General features: G+C 37.2%; 1 protein-coding gene across 3 annotated transcripts in view; it reads left to right on the forward strand.

Annotated features, from left to right (window-relative positions):
- The window catches only part of CNGB3 (cyclic nucleotide gated channel subunit beta 3), a 162,017-nt gene that overhangs the window by 64,238 nt on the left and 83,056 nt on the right, over positions 1-14,723 (forward strand). For all 3 annotated transcript variants that reach the window (XM_040487445.1, XM_040487446.1, XM_040487447.1), the window contains 2 exons: positions 11,509-11,559; positions 14,332-14,418. In XM_040487445.1, coding sequence (XP_040343379.1) covers positions 11,509-11,559; positions 14,332-14,418 — 138 coding nt within the window. The remainder of the gene's footprint in view (positions 1-11,508; positions 11,560-14,331; positions 14,419-14,723) is intronic.

Consider the following 14,723-nt stretch of genomic DNA (forward strand, 5'->3'; position numbering starts at 1 on the left):
ATTATCAATGCAAAAAGAAGTAATTTAATATATATTTCTCTAGTAATCAAGCTTCATATAGTCCACGAGGCAGGTACTTTCTACCACATTGGAATCTACCATTCACCTCAATATTTTTTTTAAATAAGGCAGGTATTATTTCACACATAAAAGTCTACTCAACCTCCTCAGGAGATAGCCTGATGTTGTTCGAAAGCACTAGTGTATAAGATTTTTAGGACACAGACTGTATCCTGTTTTTATAACTGTATAGTCAGCACTGAGCACAGCACCTGTACATAGTACAAAAAAACAAATCTAAAGTGTTAGGCCTTGACACTTTGGGAAAACCTAACTTAAAAAGAAGAGAAAAGCTGTCATGACCCTTTAAATCAGTGTAGATTCACTGCAATGTCCAATATAGTGGCCACTAGCCAGATGTGTCTGTTCAAATTTCAATTTCAATTAATTAAGATTAAATAACATTAAAAATTCATGTATCCTAGCCACACTATCCATATTTTCAATGCCCAATTTTCATTTGGCTAGAGGCTACCATATCCGAAAACACAGAATATTCCCACCATTGCAGAATGTGCTATTAGATGGTACTATAACAATAAGCCATCAAGTTCTTCATCAAAAGAGCCACACTGTAAGTAGGAAGCCACACAGCCTACAGACAGGTACAAATCACAAGCACAAAAGACACACCAGTTGTTTTGTGATTTTTTTTTTAATTAATATGGCATCTACTGGCTTATATTCTTTTCACTCTTCCACTTTCCAGACTCATCACATCCCAATTCTCATCATCAAATGCAGTGGCTTACCTCAGAAACTAGCATTGTTACCCTTAGGAGAAATTATCTTCTCTTAGATTTATCTTCAGTATTGTGGGAATTTCATAAGCAATCCTGTCAGTCTAAGACAGAAACAGAAGAATATGTTTTCACAAGCACATACCCAAATCTTAAAGCCTCTACTCTCCAGCCCCTTCCTCAACTAACTAGAAGGATGCCTCCTTTCCAACTGGTGTCCATGTCACAATCTCTGTGAGGGTGGCACAGAACAGATCCTCCAGTGGATCTGTCACAGTAGGAAGAGCAGACCAGTGGAATATATGGCACCGTGGTTGAAACATATTTTTAAAGAACAGAGGTGGGTTCCTTCATCTCCCAAATGTTTTCTTTTGAATCTCCAGACAATCTTAAATTATCAAAAAGCTAAAAGGAGTAATTTTTGTTATTGTTGTTTTATTTTAGAAAAAATTTATTTGCTGAAGAAATCCTCCTATTATTTGAAAGTTTTCATAGAAAGAAATTCTGAAGGCAAGAGCTAAAGCTGTAACAAAAATCTATTCAAAATATTCCTTGTGTGGACTTCAGAGCACTAGTCAGCTCACCAGCCCTATCCCCAGAGCTCACTGGCAGTTTGATGAATGATGATGAGGGTGTACAAATAAGAAGTAAACAACACACAAAAAAAGAGTGCTAATTTCAACCTCCATTAGATGCACAAGGGGGGAGAAAATCAATGTTTGACAAATGGAAAATGACAAAATCAGTAAGGGGAGACTTATTTTCAATTTTCTAAAAGGGCTTTACACACAATGGAGTGTTAAAAACAAGAAAAATAACCAATAAAAACACACTCAACGGACTCTATTTAAAATGCATTATCACAAACTACAAATACAGAGCAGGAACTAATTGCTTTGTTTACTTTAATGGTTTCTTTAATTTAGGATAGGTAGTGTTAGCCTTTGAAACTTGATTACATTTTGGTAAGAAGACTATGCAAGTTGAGAACCCAAACTAAAGATCTAACTACATTTAGCTATCTCTGCTACCTTTGGTGTACAGAGACAAATTATTCATTCACTCATTCATTCATTCAAGAAACATTTATTAAATACTTACAGTTTCCAGGTATTTCAGGGCTGGAGAATGGGAATATTAGTTCCCCAAGGCCTTGAAAAGTAGGTAACCAACAGATTGAAGTGCTAAAGGCCACAATATAGGGAATTGAAGGGTTTGCAAGTTTTTCACAGCATTTATTTGCAATATCTTTATTCTGAAAATTGTGCTATTCAAATAGAGAACAAAATTTTGTATCAAAGAACAACTCTCTTGCTGTTACTTTCCTTTATAGACTGCAGAAATAGAGCTGGAAATAGCAATGAGGATTACTGAGATAGGAGACTCAAACACACAACAATGCTAAACCTACCAATCACAACAATCCATGGAAATGCTCAGCGCCATCTAGTGACAATGCCAATCAGGCCTGCCATTATTGTCAACCACTTTTGGCACTTCATCTTCTCAGTTACTCTTTTTTTTTTTTTTTTTTTTTTATGAAATTTATTGTCAAATTGGTTTCCATACAACACCCAGTGCTCATCCCAAAAGGTGCCCTCCTCAATACCCATCACCCACCCTCCCCACCCTCCTATATCAATCCTCAGATTGTTCTCAGTTCTCAACAGTCTCTTATGCTTTGGCTCTCTCCCACTCTAACCTCTTTTTTTTTTTTCCTTCCCCTCCCCCATGGGTTCCTGTTAAGTTTCTCAGGATCCACATAAGAGTGAAACCATATGGTATCTGTCTTTCTCTGTATGGCTTATTTCACTTATATCACACTCTCCAGTTCCATCCACGTTGCTACAAAAGGCCATATTTCATTTTTTCTCATTGCCACGTAGTATTCCATAGTGTATATAAACCACAATTTCTTTATCCATTCATCAGTTGATGGACATTTAGGCTCTTTCCATAATTTGGCTATTGTTGAGTGTGCTGCTATGAACATTGGGGTACAAGTGCCCCTATGCATCAGTACTCCTGTGTCCCTTGGATAAATTCCTAGCAGTGCTATTGCTGGGTCATAGGGTAGGTCTATTTTTAATTTTTTGAGGAACCTCCACACTGCTTTCCAGAGCGGCTGCACCAATTTGCCTTCCCACCAACAGTGCAAGAGGGTTCCCGTTTCTCCACATCCTCTCCAGCATCTAGAGTCTCCTGATTTGTTCATTTTGGCCACTCTGACTGGCATGAGGTGATATCTGAGTGTGGTTTTGATTTGTATTTCCCTGATAAGGAGCGACGCTGAACATCTTTTCATGAGCCTGTTGGCCATCCAGATGTCTTCTTTAGAGAAGTGTCTCTTCATGTTTTCTGCCCATTTTTTCACTGGGTTATTTGCTTTTCGGGTGTGGAGTTTGGTGAGCTCTTTATAGATTTTGGAGACTAGCCCTTTGTCCGATATGTCATTTGCAAATATCTTTTCCCATTCCGTTGGTTGCCTTTTCGTTTTGTTGGTTGTTTCCTTTGCTGTGCAGAAGCTTTTTATCTTCATAAGGTCCCAGTAATTCACTTTTGCTTTTAATTCCCTTGCCTTTGGGGATGTGTCGAGTAAGAGATTGCTACGGCTGAGGTCAGAGAGGTCTTTTCCTGCTTTCTCCTCTAGGGTTTTGATGGTTTCCTGTCTCACATTCAGGTCCTTGATCCATTTTGAGTTTATTTTTGTGAATGGTGTGAGAAAGTGGTCTAGTTTCAACCTTCTGCATGTTGCTGTCCAGTTCTCCCAGCACCATTTGTTAAAGAGACTGTCTTTTTTCCATTGGATGTTCTTTCCTGCTTTGTCAAAGATGAGTTGGCCATACGTTTGTGGGTCTAGTTCTGGGGTTTCTATTCTATTCCATTGGTCTATGTGTCTGTTTTTGTGCCAATACCATGCTGTCTTGATGATGACAGCTTTGTAGTAGAGGCTAAAGTCTGGGATTGTGATGCCTCCTGCTTTGGTCTTCTTCTTCAAAATTACTTTGGCTATTCGGGGCCTTTTGTGGTTCCATATGAATTTTAGGATTGCTTGTTCTAGTTTCGAGAAGAATGCTGGTGCAATTTTGATTGGGATTGCATTGAATGTGTAGATAGCTTTGGGTAGTATTGACATTTTGACAATATTTATTCTTCCAATCCATGAGCAGGGAATGTCTTTCCATTTCTTTAAATCTTCTTCAATTACCTTCATAAGCTTTCTATAGTTTTCAGCATACAGATCCTTTACATCTTTGGTTAGATTTATTCCTAGGTATTTGATGCTTCTTGGTGCAATTGTGAATGGGATCAGTTTCCTTATTTGTCTTTCTATTACTTCATTGTTAGTGTATAAGAATGCAACTGATTTCTGTACATTGATTTTGCATCCTGCAACTTTGCTGAATTCATGTATCAGTTCTAGCAGCCTTTTGGTGGAGTCTATCGGATTTTCCATGTATAATATCATGTCATCTGCAAAAAGCGAAAGCTTGACTTCATCTTTGCCAATTTTGATGCCTTTGATTTCCTGTTGTTGTCTGATTGCTGATGCTAGAACTTCCAGCACTATGTTAAACAACAGCGGTGAGAGTGGGCATCCCTGTCGTGTTCCTGATCTCAGGGAAAAAGCTCTCAGTTTTTTTCCCGTTGAGGATGATGTTAGCTGTGGGCTTTTCATAAATGGCTTTTATGATCTTTAAGTATGTTCCTTCTATCCCGACTTTCTCAAGGGTTTTTATTAAGAAAGGGTGCTGGATTTTGTCAAAGGCCTTTTCTGCATCGATTGACAGGATCATATGGTTTTTCTCTTTTGTTTTGTTAATGTGATGTATCACGTTGATTGATTTGCGAATGTTGAACCAGCCCTGCATCCCAGGAATGAATCCCACTTGATCATGGTGAACAATTCTTTTTATATGCCGTTGAATTCGATTTGCTAGTATCTTATTGAGAATTTTGGCATCCATATTCATCAGGGATATTGGCCTGTAGTTCTCTTTTTTTACTGGGTCTCTGTCTGGTTTAGGAATCAAAGTAATACTGGCTTCATAGAATGAGTCTGGAAGTTTTCCTTCCCTTTCTATTTCTTGGAATAGCTTGAGAAGGATAGGTATTATCTCTGCTTTAAACGTCTGGTAGAACTCCCCTGGGAAGCCATCTGGTCCTGGATTCTTATTTGTTGGGAGATTTTTGATAACCGATTCAATTTCTTCGCTGGTGATGGGTCTGTTCAAGCTTTCTCTTTCCTCCTGATTGAGTTTTGGAAGAGTGTGGGTGTTCAGGAATTTGTCCATTTCTTCCAGGTTGTCCAATTTGTTGGCATATAATTTTTCATAGTATTCCCTGATAATTGTTTGTATCTCTGAGGGATTGGTTGTAATAATTCCATTTTCATTCATGATTTTATCTATTTGGGTCATCTCCCTTTTCTTTTTGAGAAGCCTGGCTAGAGGTTTGTCAATTTTGTTTATTTTTTCAAAAAACCAACTCTTGGTTTCGTTGATCTGCTCTACAGTTTTTTTAGATTCTATATTGTTTATTTCTGCTCTGATCTTTATTATTTCTCTTCTTCTGCTGGGTTTAGGCTGCCTTTGCTGTTCTGCTTCTATTTCCTTTAGGTGTGCTGTTCGATTTTGTATTTGGGATTTTTCTTGTTTCTTGAGATAAGCCTGGATTGCAATGTATTTTCCTCTCAGGACTGCCTTCGCTGCGTCCCAAAGCGTTTGGATTGTTGTATTTTCATTTTCGTTTGTTTCCATATATTTTTTAATTTCTTCTCGAATTGCCTGGTTGACCCACTCATTCGTTAGTAGGGTGTTCTTTAACCTCCATGCTTTTGGAGGTTTTCCAGACTTTTTTCTGTAGTTGATTTCAAGCTTCATAGCATTGTGGTCTGAAAGTATGCATGGTATGATTTCAATTCTTGTAAACTTATGAAGGGCTGTTTTGTGACCCAGTATATGATCTATCTTGGAGAATGTTCCATGTGCACTCGAGAAGAAAGTATATTCTGTTGCTTGGGGATGCAGAGTTCTAAATAGATCTGTCAAGTCCATCTGATCCAATGTCTCATTCAGGGCCCTTGTTTCTTTATTGACCGTGTGTCTAGATGATCTATCCATTTCTGTAAGTGGGGTGTTAAAGTCCCCTGCAATTACCACATTCTTATCAATAAGGTTGCTTGTGTTTATGAGTAATTGTTTTATATATTTGGGCGCTCTGGTATTCGGCGCATAGACATTTATAATTGTTAGCTCTTCCTGATGGATAGACCCTGTCACTATTATATAATGTCCTTCTTCATCTCTTGTTACAGCCTTTAATTTAAAGTCTAGTTTGTCTGGTAGAAGTATGGCTACTCCAGCTTTCTTTTGGCTTCCAGTAGCATGATAAATAGTTCTCCATCCCCTCACTCTCAATCTAAAGGTGTCCTCAGGTCTAAAATGAGTCTCTTGTAGACAGAAAATAGATGGGTCTTGTTTTTTTATCCATTCTGATACCCTATGTCTTTTGGTTGGCTCATTTAATCCATTTACATTCAGTGTTATTATAGAAAGATATGGGTTTAGAGTCATTGTGATGTCTGTATGTTTTATGCTTGTAGTGATGTCTCTGGTACTTTGTCTCACAGGGTCCCCCTTAGGATCTCTTGTAGGGCTGGTTTAGTGGTGACAAATTCCTTCAGTTTTTGTTTGTTTGGGAAGACCTTTATCTCTCCTTCTATTCTAAATGACAGGCTTGCTGGATAAAGGATTCTCGGCTGCATATTTTTTCTGTCTAGCACACTGAAAATCTCATGCCAACTCTTTCTGGCCTGCCAAGTTTCAAAAGAGAGATCAGTCACGAGTCTTATAGGTCTCCCTTTATATGTGAGGGCACGTTTACCCCTTGCTGCTTTCAGAATTTTCTCTTTATCCTTGTATTTTGCCAGTTTCACTATGATATGTCGTGCAGAAGATCGATTCAAGTTACGTCTAAAGGGAGTTCTCTGTGCCTCTTGGATTTCAATGCCTTTTTCCTTCCCCACTTCAGGGAAGTTCCCAGCTATGATTTCTTCAAGTACCCCTTCAGCACCTTTCCCTCTCTCTTCCTCCTCTGGGATACCAATTATGCGTATATTATTTCTTTTTAGTGTATCACTTAGTTCTCTAATTTTCCCCTCATACTCCTGGATTTTTTTATCTCTCTTTTTCTCAGCTTCCTCTTTTTCCATAACTTTATCTTCTAGTTCACCTATTCTCTCCTCTGCCTCTTCAATCCGAGCCGTGGTGGTTTCCATTTTGTTATGCATTTCGTTTAAAGCGTTTTTCAGCTCCTCGTGACTGTTCCTTAGTCCCTTGATCTCTGTAGCAAGAGATTCTCTGCTGTCAGCTATACTGTTTTCAAGCCCAGCGATTAATTTTATGACTATTATTCTAAATTCACTTTCTGTTATATTATTTAAATCCTTTTTGATCAGCTCATTAGCTGTTGTTATTTCCTGGAGATTCTTCTGAGGGGAATTCTTCCGCTTGGTCATTTTGGATAGTCCCTGGCGTGGTGAGGACCTGCAGGGCACTTCCCCTGTGCTGTGGTGTATAACTGGAGTTGGTGGGCGGAGCCGCAGTCCGACCTGATGTCTGCCCCCAGCCCACCGCTGGGGCCACAGTCAGACTGGTGCATGCCTTCTCTTCCCCTCTCCTAGGGGCGGGATTCACTGTGGGGTGGGGTGGCCCGTCTAGGCTACTTGCACACTGCCAGGCTTGTGATGCTGGGGATCTGGCGTCTTAGCTGGGGTGGGTAGGCAAGGTGCACAGGGGCAGGCGGGGCAGGCTTAGCTTGCTTCTCCTTAGGTGATCCACTTCAGGAGGGGCCCTGTGGCAGCAGGAGGGAGTCAGATCCGCTGCCGGAGGTTTGGCTCCGCAGAAGCGCAGAGTTGGGTGTTTGCGCGGAGCGAGCAAGTTCCCTGGCAGGAACTGGTTCTCTTTGGGATTTTGGCTGGGGGATTGGCGGGGGAGATGGCGCTGGCGAGCGCCTTTGTTCCCCACCAAACTGAGCTCTGTCGTCCGGGGGCTCAGCAGCTTTCCTTCCCTTTGTCCTCCAGCCTTCCCGCTTTCTGAGCAGAGCTGTTAACTTATGACCTCCCAGCCGCTAAGTCGCGCTTGCTGTCGGAACACAGTCCGTCAGGCCCCTCCGCTTTTTGCAAGCCAGACTCGGGGGCTCTGCTTGGCCGGCGAGCCGCCCCTCCGCCCCGGCTCCCTCCCGCCAGTCCGTGGAGCGCGCACCGCCTCGCCGCCCTTCCTACCCTCTTCCGTGGGCCTCTCGTCTGCGCTTGGCTCCGGTGACTCCATTCTGCTAATCCTCTGGTGGTTTTCTGGGTTATTTAGGCAGGTGTAGGTGGAATCTAAGTGATCAGCAGGACGCGCGGTGAGCCCAGCGTCCTCCTACGCCGCCATCTTCCCTCCTCCTTATTCTCAGTTACTCTTTATAAAGTGACCTAAAGAAAATTAATCACTCCCTTCTCTGCGCTCTGTACATTTTATTCATAATTCTGTTATTTAATTGTTAAGTAAAAATTGGGTTAATTAAAATATAGTAGAAACAAGCAGACCAGGGTCAAATTCCATCTCTGAAATTTAGTAATAGCATTATTTAAAGAAAATGCATTTACCTTTCATCCATAAAATGGGAATTATAATACCCACCTCATAAACCTATTGTGAAGAATAAGACAATGTGTACACTGAGGCCAGACTCTGGAGTCTAAAAGATATACAGTAAGTTGTTGAATGAATCAAATGAATGAATATCCACACATTTAACTTCCCTTATTGTCTCCTATTTTTATATGTAGCTCTCTTTCTTACCTGATAATAAGTTTCTTGAGAATAAGGACAGTATTCAATTCATTTGCCTATTTTAGGAACTCAGAGAGTATATCCAAGAAATGTTTGAAGGAGTAAATGAATGGCAAACTTGGTTCAAGAATCTTCTTTCCTTGAATAATTATTTAATCTGCATTGTAGTTGTTTCAGATGATATTACTATTTTTTGAAACATTTCTATCTGTTCTATATGAAATTATGGAGTTTCTATGAATTATTTATCAGAAGAAGTAAATATAATCATACCTGGGTAAAGCTTCTTCACAAACTATCTGTTGGAAGAGGATTTAGGTGCAGTCAGCATATCTATCCTTCATAAAGTAAGCCTCCCCTGAAAAAAATGTTGCCGGCATAATGACAAGGCTTAAAAGAGAGAAAGAGAATTAAATAGGGCAATATTTTTTAAATAAGTGCCTAATTGTTAGCAGTAAGCATGCAGATCCTCATACAACTAATAATACCTAATTTATTTAGTGCTCCAAAGAAAATTTTAGAATCACTAGATGGCATTTCCTCTACTATAACAAGTTTTAGTTTCATTTACATTTATTCAATTATAGGATCATAAACAAGCCTAAAAGTAAAGGGATAAAAGTGCTAAAATCATTCTTCCAAGGTTGGAGGAGAGGGTGGTATTTTATCCTCATAGCACTTGAAATTTATCTGTCAGTCCCAGATGAGCTTTGAAAGAGCTGACTGATTTTACTCAAGCTCAGTACATGATTCAACTTAGACTACTGTCTAGGTCTTACCAGTGGCTAAATAAGTCATTGTGTTTCACAGTCAAATCATTAGATGAGCATGTCTTATATTTTTTCTAATATATTTCTGTAAGATACAGTATATGTGCATGGGTAAAAATTATAGCCAAAAAATGTGAGGGGAACAGGAATTGGTGAGTTGACTAACCAGTATTTAACATTGCTTGGCAGTAGTTTAAAACTTCTGAGCTTGGACAGTCTGGATGATAACTGTTAGAAGACACTGCTCCCATGTGTCCAAATTACAATACTTTGGTCAGATCATTAGTAATACATAGACAATTCCTCCCTACCTATAACTAAAACATAAGAGTATAAATCCAGTATTAGCATTAATTCTTTAGATCTGAAGAGTGACAAATGCTTCTTCATCTATCGCTTATCATATATTTATTGGGCACCTACTATGTGCTAAATGTTGCATTAGAAACTGGAAAAAGAAGACAAAGATATGGACCCCCTTAAGTAACTCACCCTATGAAGGACAGACAAAAGGAAAATGGTGAGGTTTTGTAATGTGAGTCATGACAGAGGTGAGCCCTAGGGGTTATGAGGTACAGAGAAAACCATGTGAAGGAGAGGACACCTGGTCCAAATTTTGATGAATGAATTTCCATTATCTGCACATCTCCATCCCACAAAAAAGGGGAAGAAGATAAGTTCCAAGCTCTGAGAATAGCATAGGCAAAGTCATGAAAGTGAGAAACTGGTGCATCTGAGGAACTGCTGAATAAAGTGGATATGGGATGCTACAGGAGGTGAGTGAGACAAAGTAGAGCCTTATAGACTATGAAAGGGAGTTTTTTTTTTTAAGTCATGTAGAAACAGAGGATTTCACATAAATGGTGATTGTTAAGTAATCTGATTTACTGAGATCATCTAGCTGCAATTATAGAATGGATCAAGGGGAACAAGACTAAGGCAAAGAGACCCATGCCAAAAGAAGAGAATGGACATCAGAAAAGTGTAGGAAGAAGAATCATAGAATTGGTTTCTGGTTGGATGAGGACTGAGGGAAAATGAGTGGTCTAGGATCACTGACCAATATAGATGAGGATGCTCATAGGATACTCAAGAGGAGGAGGTGGGAGGATGATTAGGCTTGAGGGGAATGAAGAATCATGATGAATTCAGGTCTGATATAAATTAAATTTGAGATAAGCAGAATTGCTAAGTGAAGAAGACAATAGGCAGTTGTTTGTGTGGGTCAATAGCTCCAGAAAGTGATATTAGATGGCAGTAGATCTTTGTTAGCATCAATGTACATGGGTATATTTGAAACCATTTAAGTGGGTGAAGTTTTCTAGGAAGCAAGTATAAAGAGGAGAAGAAGAGAGCTAAGTCCTGGGGAACGTTGCCATTTAAATGGCTAGCCCTGGAATTAAAGGGAAAAAAAAGTCACCAAATAGTTAGAACTGAAGATGTAAATGAAAAATGGCATTACAGATTCTTTGGAAAGAAAAAGTTTCAAAGACAAATATCAAATTTTTTAGTCATCTCTTCATTCCTTGATCTGTTTATCCACTCAATAAGTATTTATTGGATTCCTAGTATATTCTAGTCACTAACTATATACAGTTGCTAAACAAAGTCAACCCTGTCCTAAGATAGATTATCATTTAATTGAATACACTGATTTTAAATAAATGAGCCAAGAAATATGTGTGATTTCAAAACATGGTGAATGCCATAGAAGAATACAAGGATTCCCTTGGTGTGATCATTAGGACGTTGTTGGTGGCATTCATATTGGTCATCTTAATGGGAAGAGAAAAATGAGAGCAAGTCAAATTCTCACCAAATTGCCATGGATCAAGGAGGAAATTTGAGGGAAGGATGCAAAATAAAGCAATGTAGGCAACTTCTTTAGAAGCTTGAGTGTGACAAATAATAGATCAATAGCAAAAACAAAACAAACACCAAAGAAGATTTTTATTCTGTTTTAAGAGATAAGAGGATAGAGCATATTTATGGGCTGAAGTTACAAGGAACCAGGAAAGAGAAATAGGTATATATATTTATCACAGTGAGAAAAATAATTGATGAAATTGGGTAAAATTAATTCAAAATATCACATTTCAGGTGGATTCAAATGAGTTAAAAACACACTACAGGAGTTCTACAAAATTTCAGGTAGGTGACTTACAATTTCAAAATTGTGCAAGTTATCCATTGCCATTTTGATTTTAAGTCCCATCTACAAATTTCTTTTTTCAAAATCTGCTTCTTTTTGAATTGTAGCTTTTGTAACAAAGTTTATACAGATGAAGTTCTATTAAGCAAAGGCAAACCTGAAGTTTTTGCTTCTCAATAATTACATGGTATACTTCCTTGAATGTGCAGTTCTTTATATGCATTTTTATCAAGCACAACAAAATGTTAGTGCTCACATTTAAATTCTGAATAAAATATCAGTAAAGAAGTATGGAGTGTACAGTAAAATTTTGGATCATGAGTAACTTGTTCTGTGAGTGTTCTGCAAGATGAGCAAACATTTCTAATAAATTTTAACTTGATAAACGGGCAGTATCTTGCAATATGAGTAGTACATGATCCAAATGTCACATGATCACAACTGAGCCAATGGTTCTTGAAATTCGCTTTGATATACAAGTGCTTGGGATTGCAAGCGTGTTTCCAGAATGAATTGTGCTCACAAACCAAGGTTATACTGTACTTTGTCTTATTCATATAGAATGCTAGCCTCCAATTCACATACCATGTTGTAAAAGTCTGTCAAATTGTTCTACTCCTATTTCTTTGTTGTTCATATAAACAAAATAGAAAAGAAGCAATTATTTATATAATATGGCACCCTCTTTCCTCAAATAACAATATAATTGTATGTTTTTTCACTCATGATTATTTACACCCAAATACTTTGTTATCTTTTATTTGTCCCTCCTACCTTTGAGAAATATAGATTTGGGAGATATCCAAGCTTACCTAACTTGTGTAAGTCCAACCTCCCATTTCAAGAACACTTCTGTGGCCTCGAATTTTGTACAAAAATACAAATCTGGGTTTAGGAACCCTATTGTCCCCATTGGCAGTCTATGGTGATTAAAATCTCTTTCAATTTGTTTTTATCTCCAACTAATTATCTTTGTAAAAATTTGCCACATACTTAGACATATTCATAATCTATGCTACTTTGATGAACTCCACAAGAGGATGTATATTCTTTTTAAGTGTCACAAAACTTATTCTAAACTCTTAATCACTGTCTTGAATTTGAATAAAGGCAAATTAACTCATACATTTAATGTGGGTTTACAAATGTAAAATTTTACATTTATTCAATTGTGGTCACTCATTTTGAATTATCTTAGCACATCCTGCTTGTCTAGTTATTTTTGTGATTCATTATTCCACTATTAGATTGTTAATTTCTTGTGGACAGAAACAATATTTTACTCCTATTTCAATCCCAACATGTTTTGTAAAGTGCCTTGTACAGAGTTCAGTATTGGTCAATTCTTACTCTATTCAATTTTCTACAATTCAATGAGAAATAAATCATCTTTATCTAACACTAGCATGTTAATATCAAACACAGCTAATGACTACATAGAGGATTAAAGTGGGCAGTTGAGCAATTGGATAGACAGCAAGTAAAAAGACCATAATTCTGACATATTAGTTCTAATAAATTTATTTTAAAGAATTTAAAAAGATTATTATGATTTGAGCCAGAAAACATGAGTGCTGCAATAACACTAGACAAGTTAACAATTCTATGCTCCTGCTTTTATACTTATATGACATTATTTTAATAGCTGTTCTGTATTCGTCTCAACTTGCTACAAGGCTCAATATCTGTAGGGTAAAATTAATGAGGTTTGAGGATATGATATAATTTATAAACCAATACTATCTGTAAAGAATTTGTTTGTAATTGACAGTCTGATTAATTTAAACTAAAAGTTTCATTTCTCTTTAGTAACACTAAGTTATTGTGAAATGCTGGTATGCAATTAATTACCTCAACTTTCCATTTCATATGCCTTACAAAAAGCCCTTAACTGCTCTTAAATGTTTTAAATAAATTAAATGTTTTTTAAATTACTCTATTTTTCAAAACTGTATAAAAATTAATGAAAATGAATATATCTTACTAAAAGAATTTCCTATTGTTATCATTGCAATCAGGAAAGTATGCAAGTGATGTTGCCATTTTGCAACTGCCAGGATAATAGAAGACGAGAATAATTAAATACATGACATATTTTAATATATATATTTTTTGAGCTATAATAATACTTTTAATACTTTCAACTCCTATTGGAGTTACTGATTAATTGTAAATGGGACTGGTTCCTTTCCTCTATCTCAGCCTGCACAGTGTCTAAGAGATAGATTTCATAGCAGTTTATTGTTAGCAATACCATCCCGAAGAGAGAGCAATAGAGAGAACTGAGGTATCTGGAAGAACCACCAACAGTATAATCAGGCCTGAATACTGGAGTATTGGCTGAAACATAAAAATATGCAACTGCGTTTAATGTTCAATGATTTCTAATAAAATCAAGAATTGACTTGACTTTCAGTCCAAATCCCCATGTTTAAAACACTATTAAAATGTATTTTAACATTAGCAACCATGCCATCTCTGAAGTATATGTGACAGCTCAACAGAAATTACAGAAAATGCAGAGCCTAAGGAGAGCTCAGATGCATGAAAGTGGAAATGAAAAACATTGGAAGTAGACTACAAAATAGTGTTGTTATTTTCATGGTGCTAATATACCTTTCAGTGACACTGGGCATACTTAACTGAAGGCAGTTTTGTATTAAACAACAAATAATTCATGGTACCCAGTCAGCTGTTACATATTGGTATAAATCAATCCATGTCCAAAAAAGCACATAAATACAATGATTGTGAATATGTTTTTCCAACAGCTGGATGTTGCATCAATAATGCCATTTGATGTTTTCTACGTCTTCTTTGGGTTTAATCCAATATTTAGGGCAAATAGGATATTAAAGGTAAGATAACTATATTTAATTTCTTTTTATAATCTTGAAATGATTTAAAATGTCCTAAAAGTATATTTTTAATTTTTCCCAAACTGTCCATTTTTCTGCCCTTATCAATGCTATGAATTTTAAAACTGAATGAAGGAAAAACATCATTGTTTCTACTAATGGAAGTTGTTTTTGATTATTCTATGTCTCACAAGAGGTATTTTTATAATCTAAGACAGGAATGCCTTTGTACTTCTACATACAACTATAACTACAAATGAATCTTTCATAATTATATTCTTTCCCATTTGTCCTTTTTCATTAGA

Source organism: Herpailurus yagouaroundi, unplaced genomic scaffold, assembly GCF_014898765.1.
Source record: "Herpailurus yagouaroundi ecotype Mexico unplaced genomic scaffold, PumYag 165, whole genome shotgun sequence".
Lineage (NCBI taxonomy): Eukaryota > Metazoa > Chordata > Mammalia > Carnivora > Felidae > Herpailurus > Herpailurus yagouaroundi.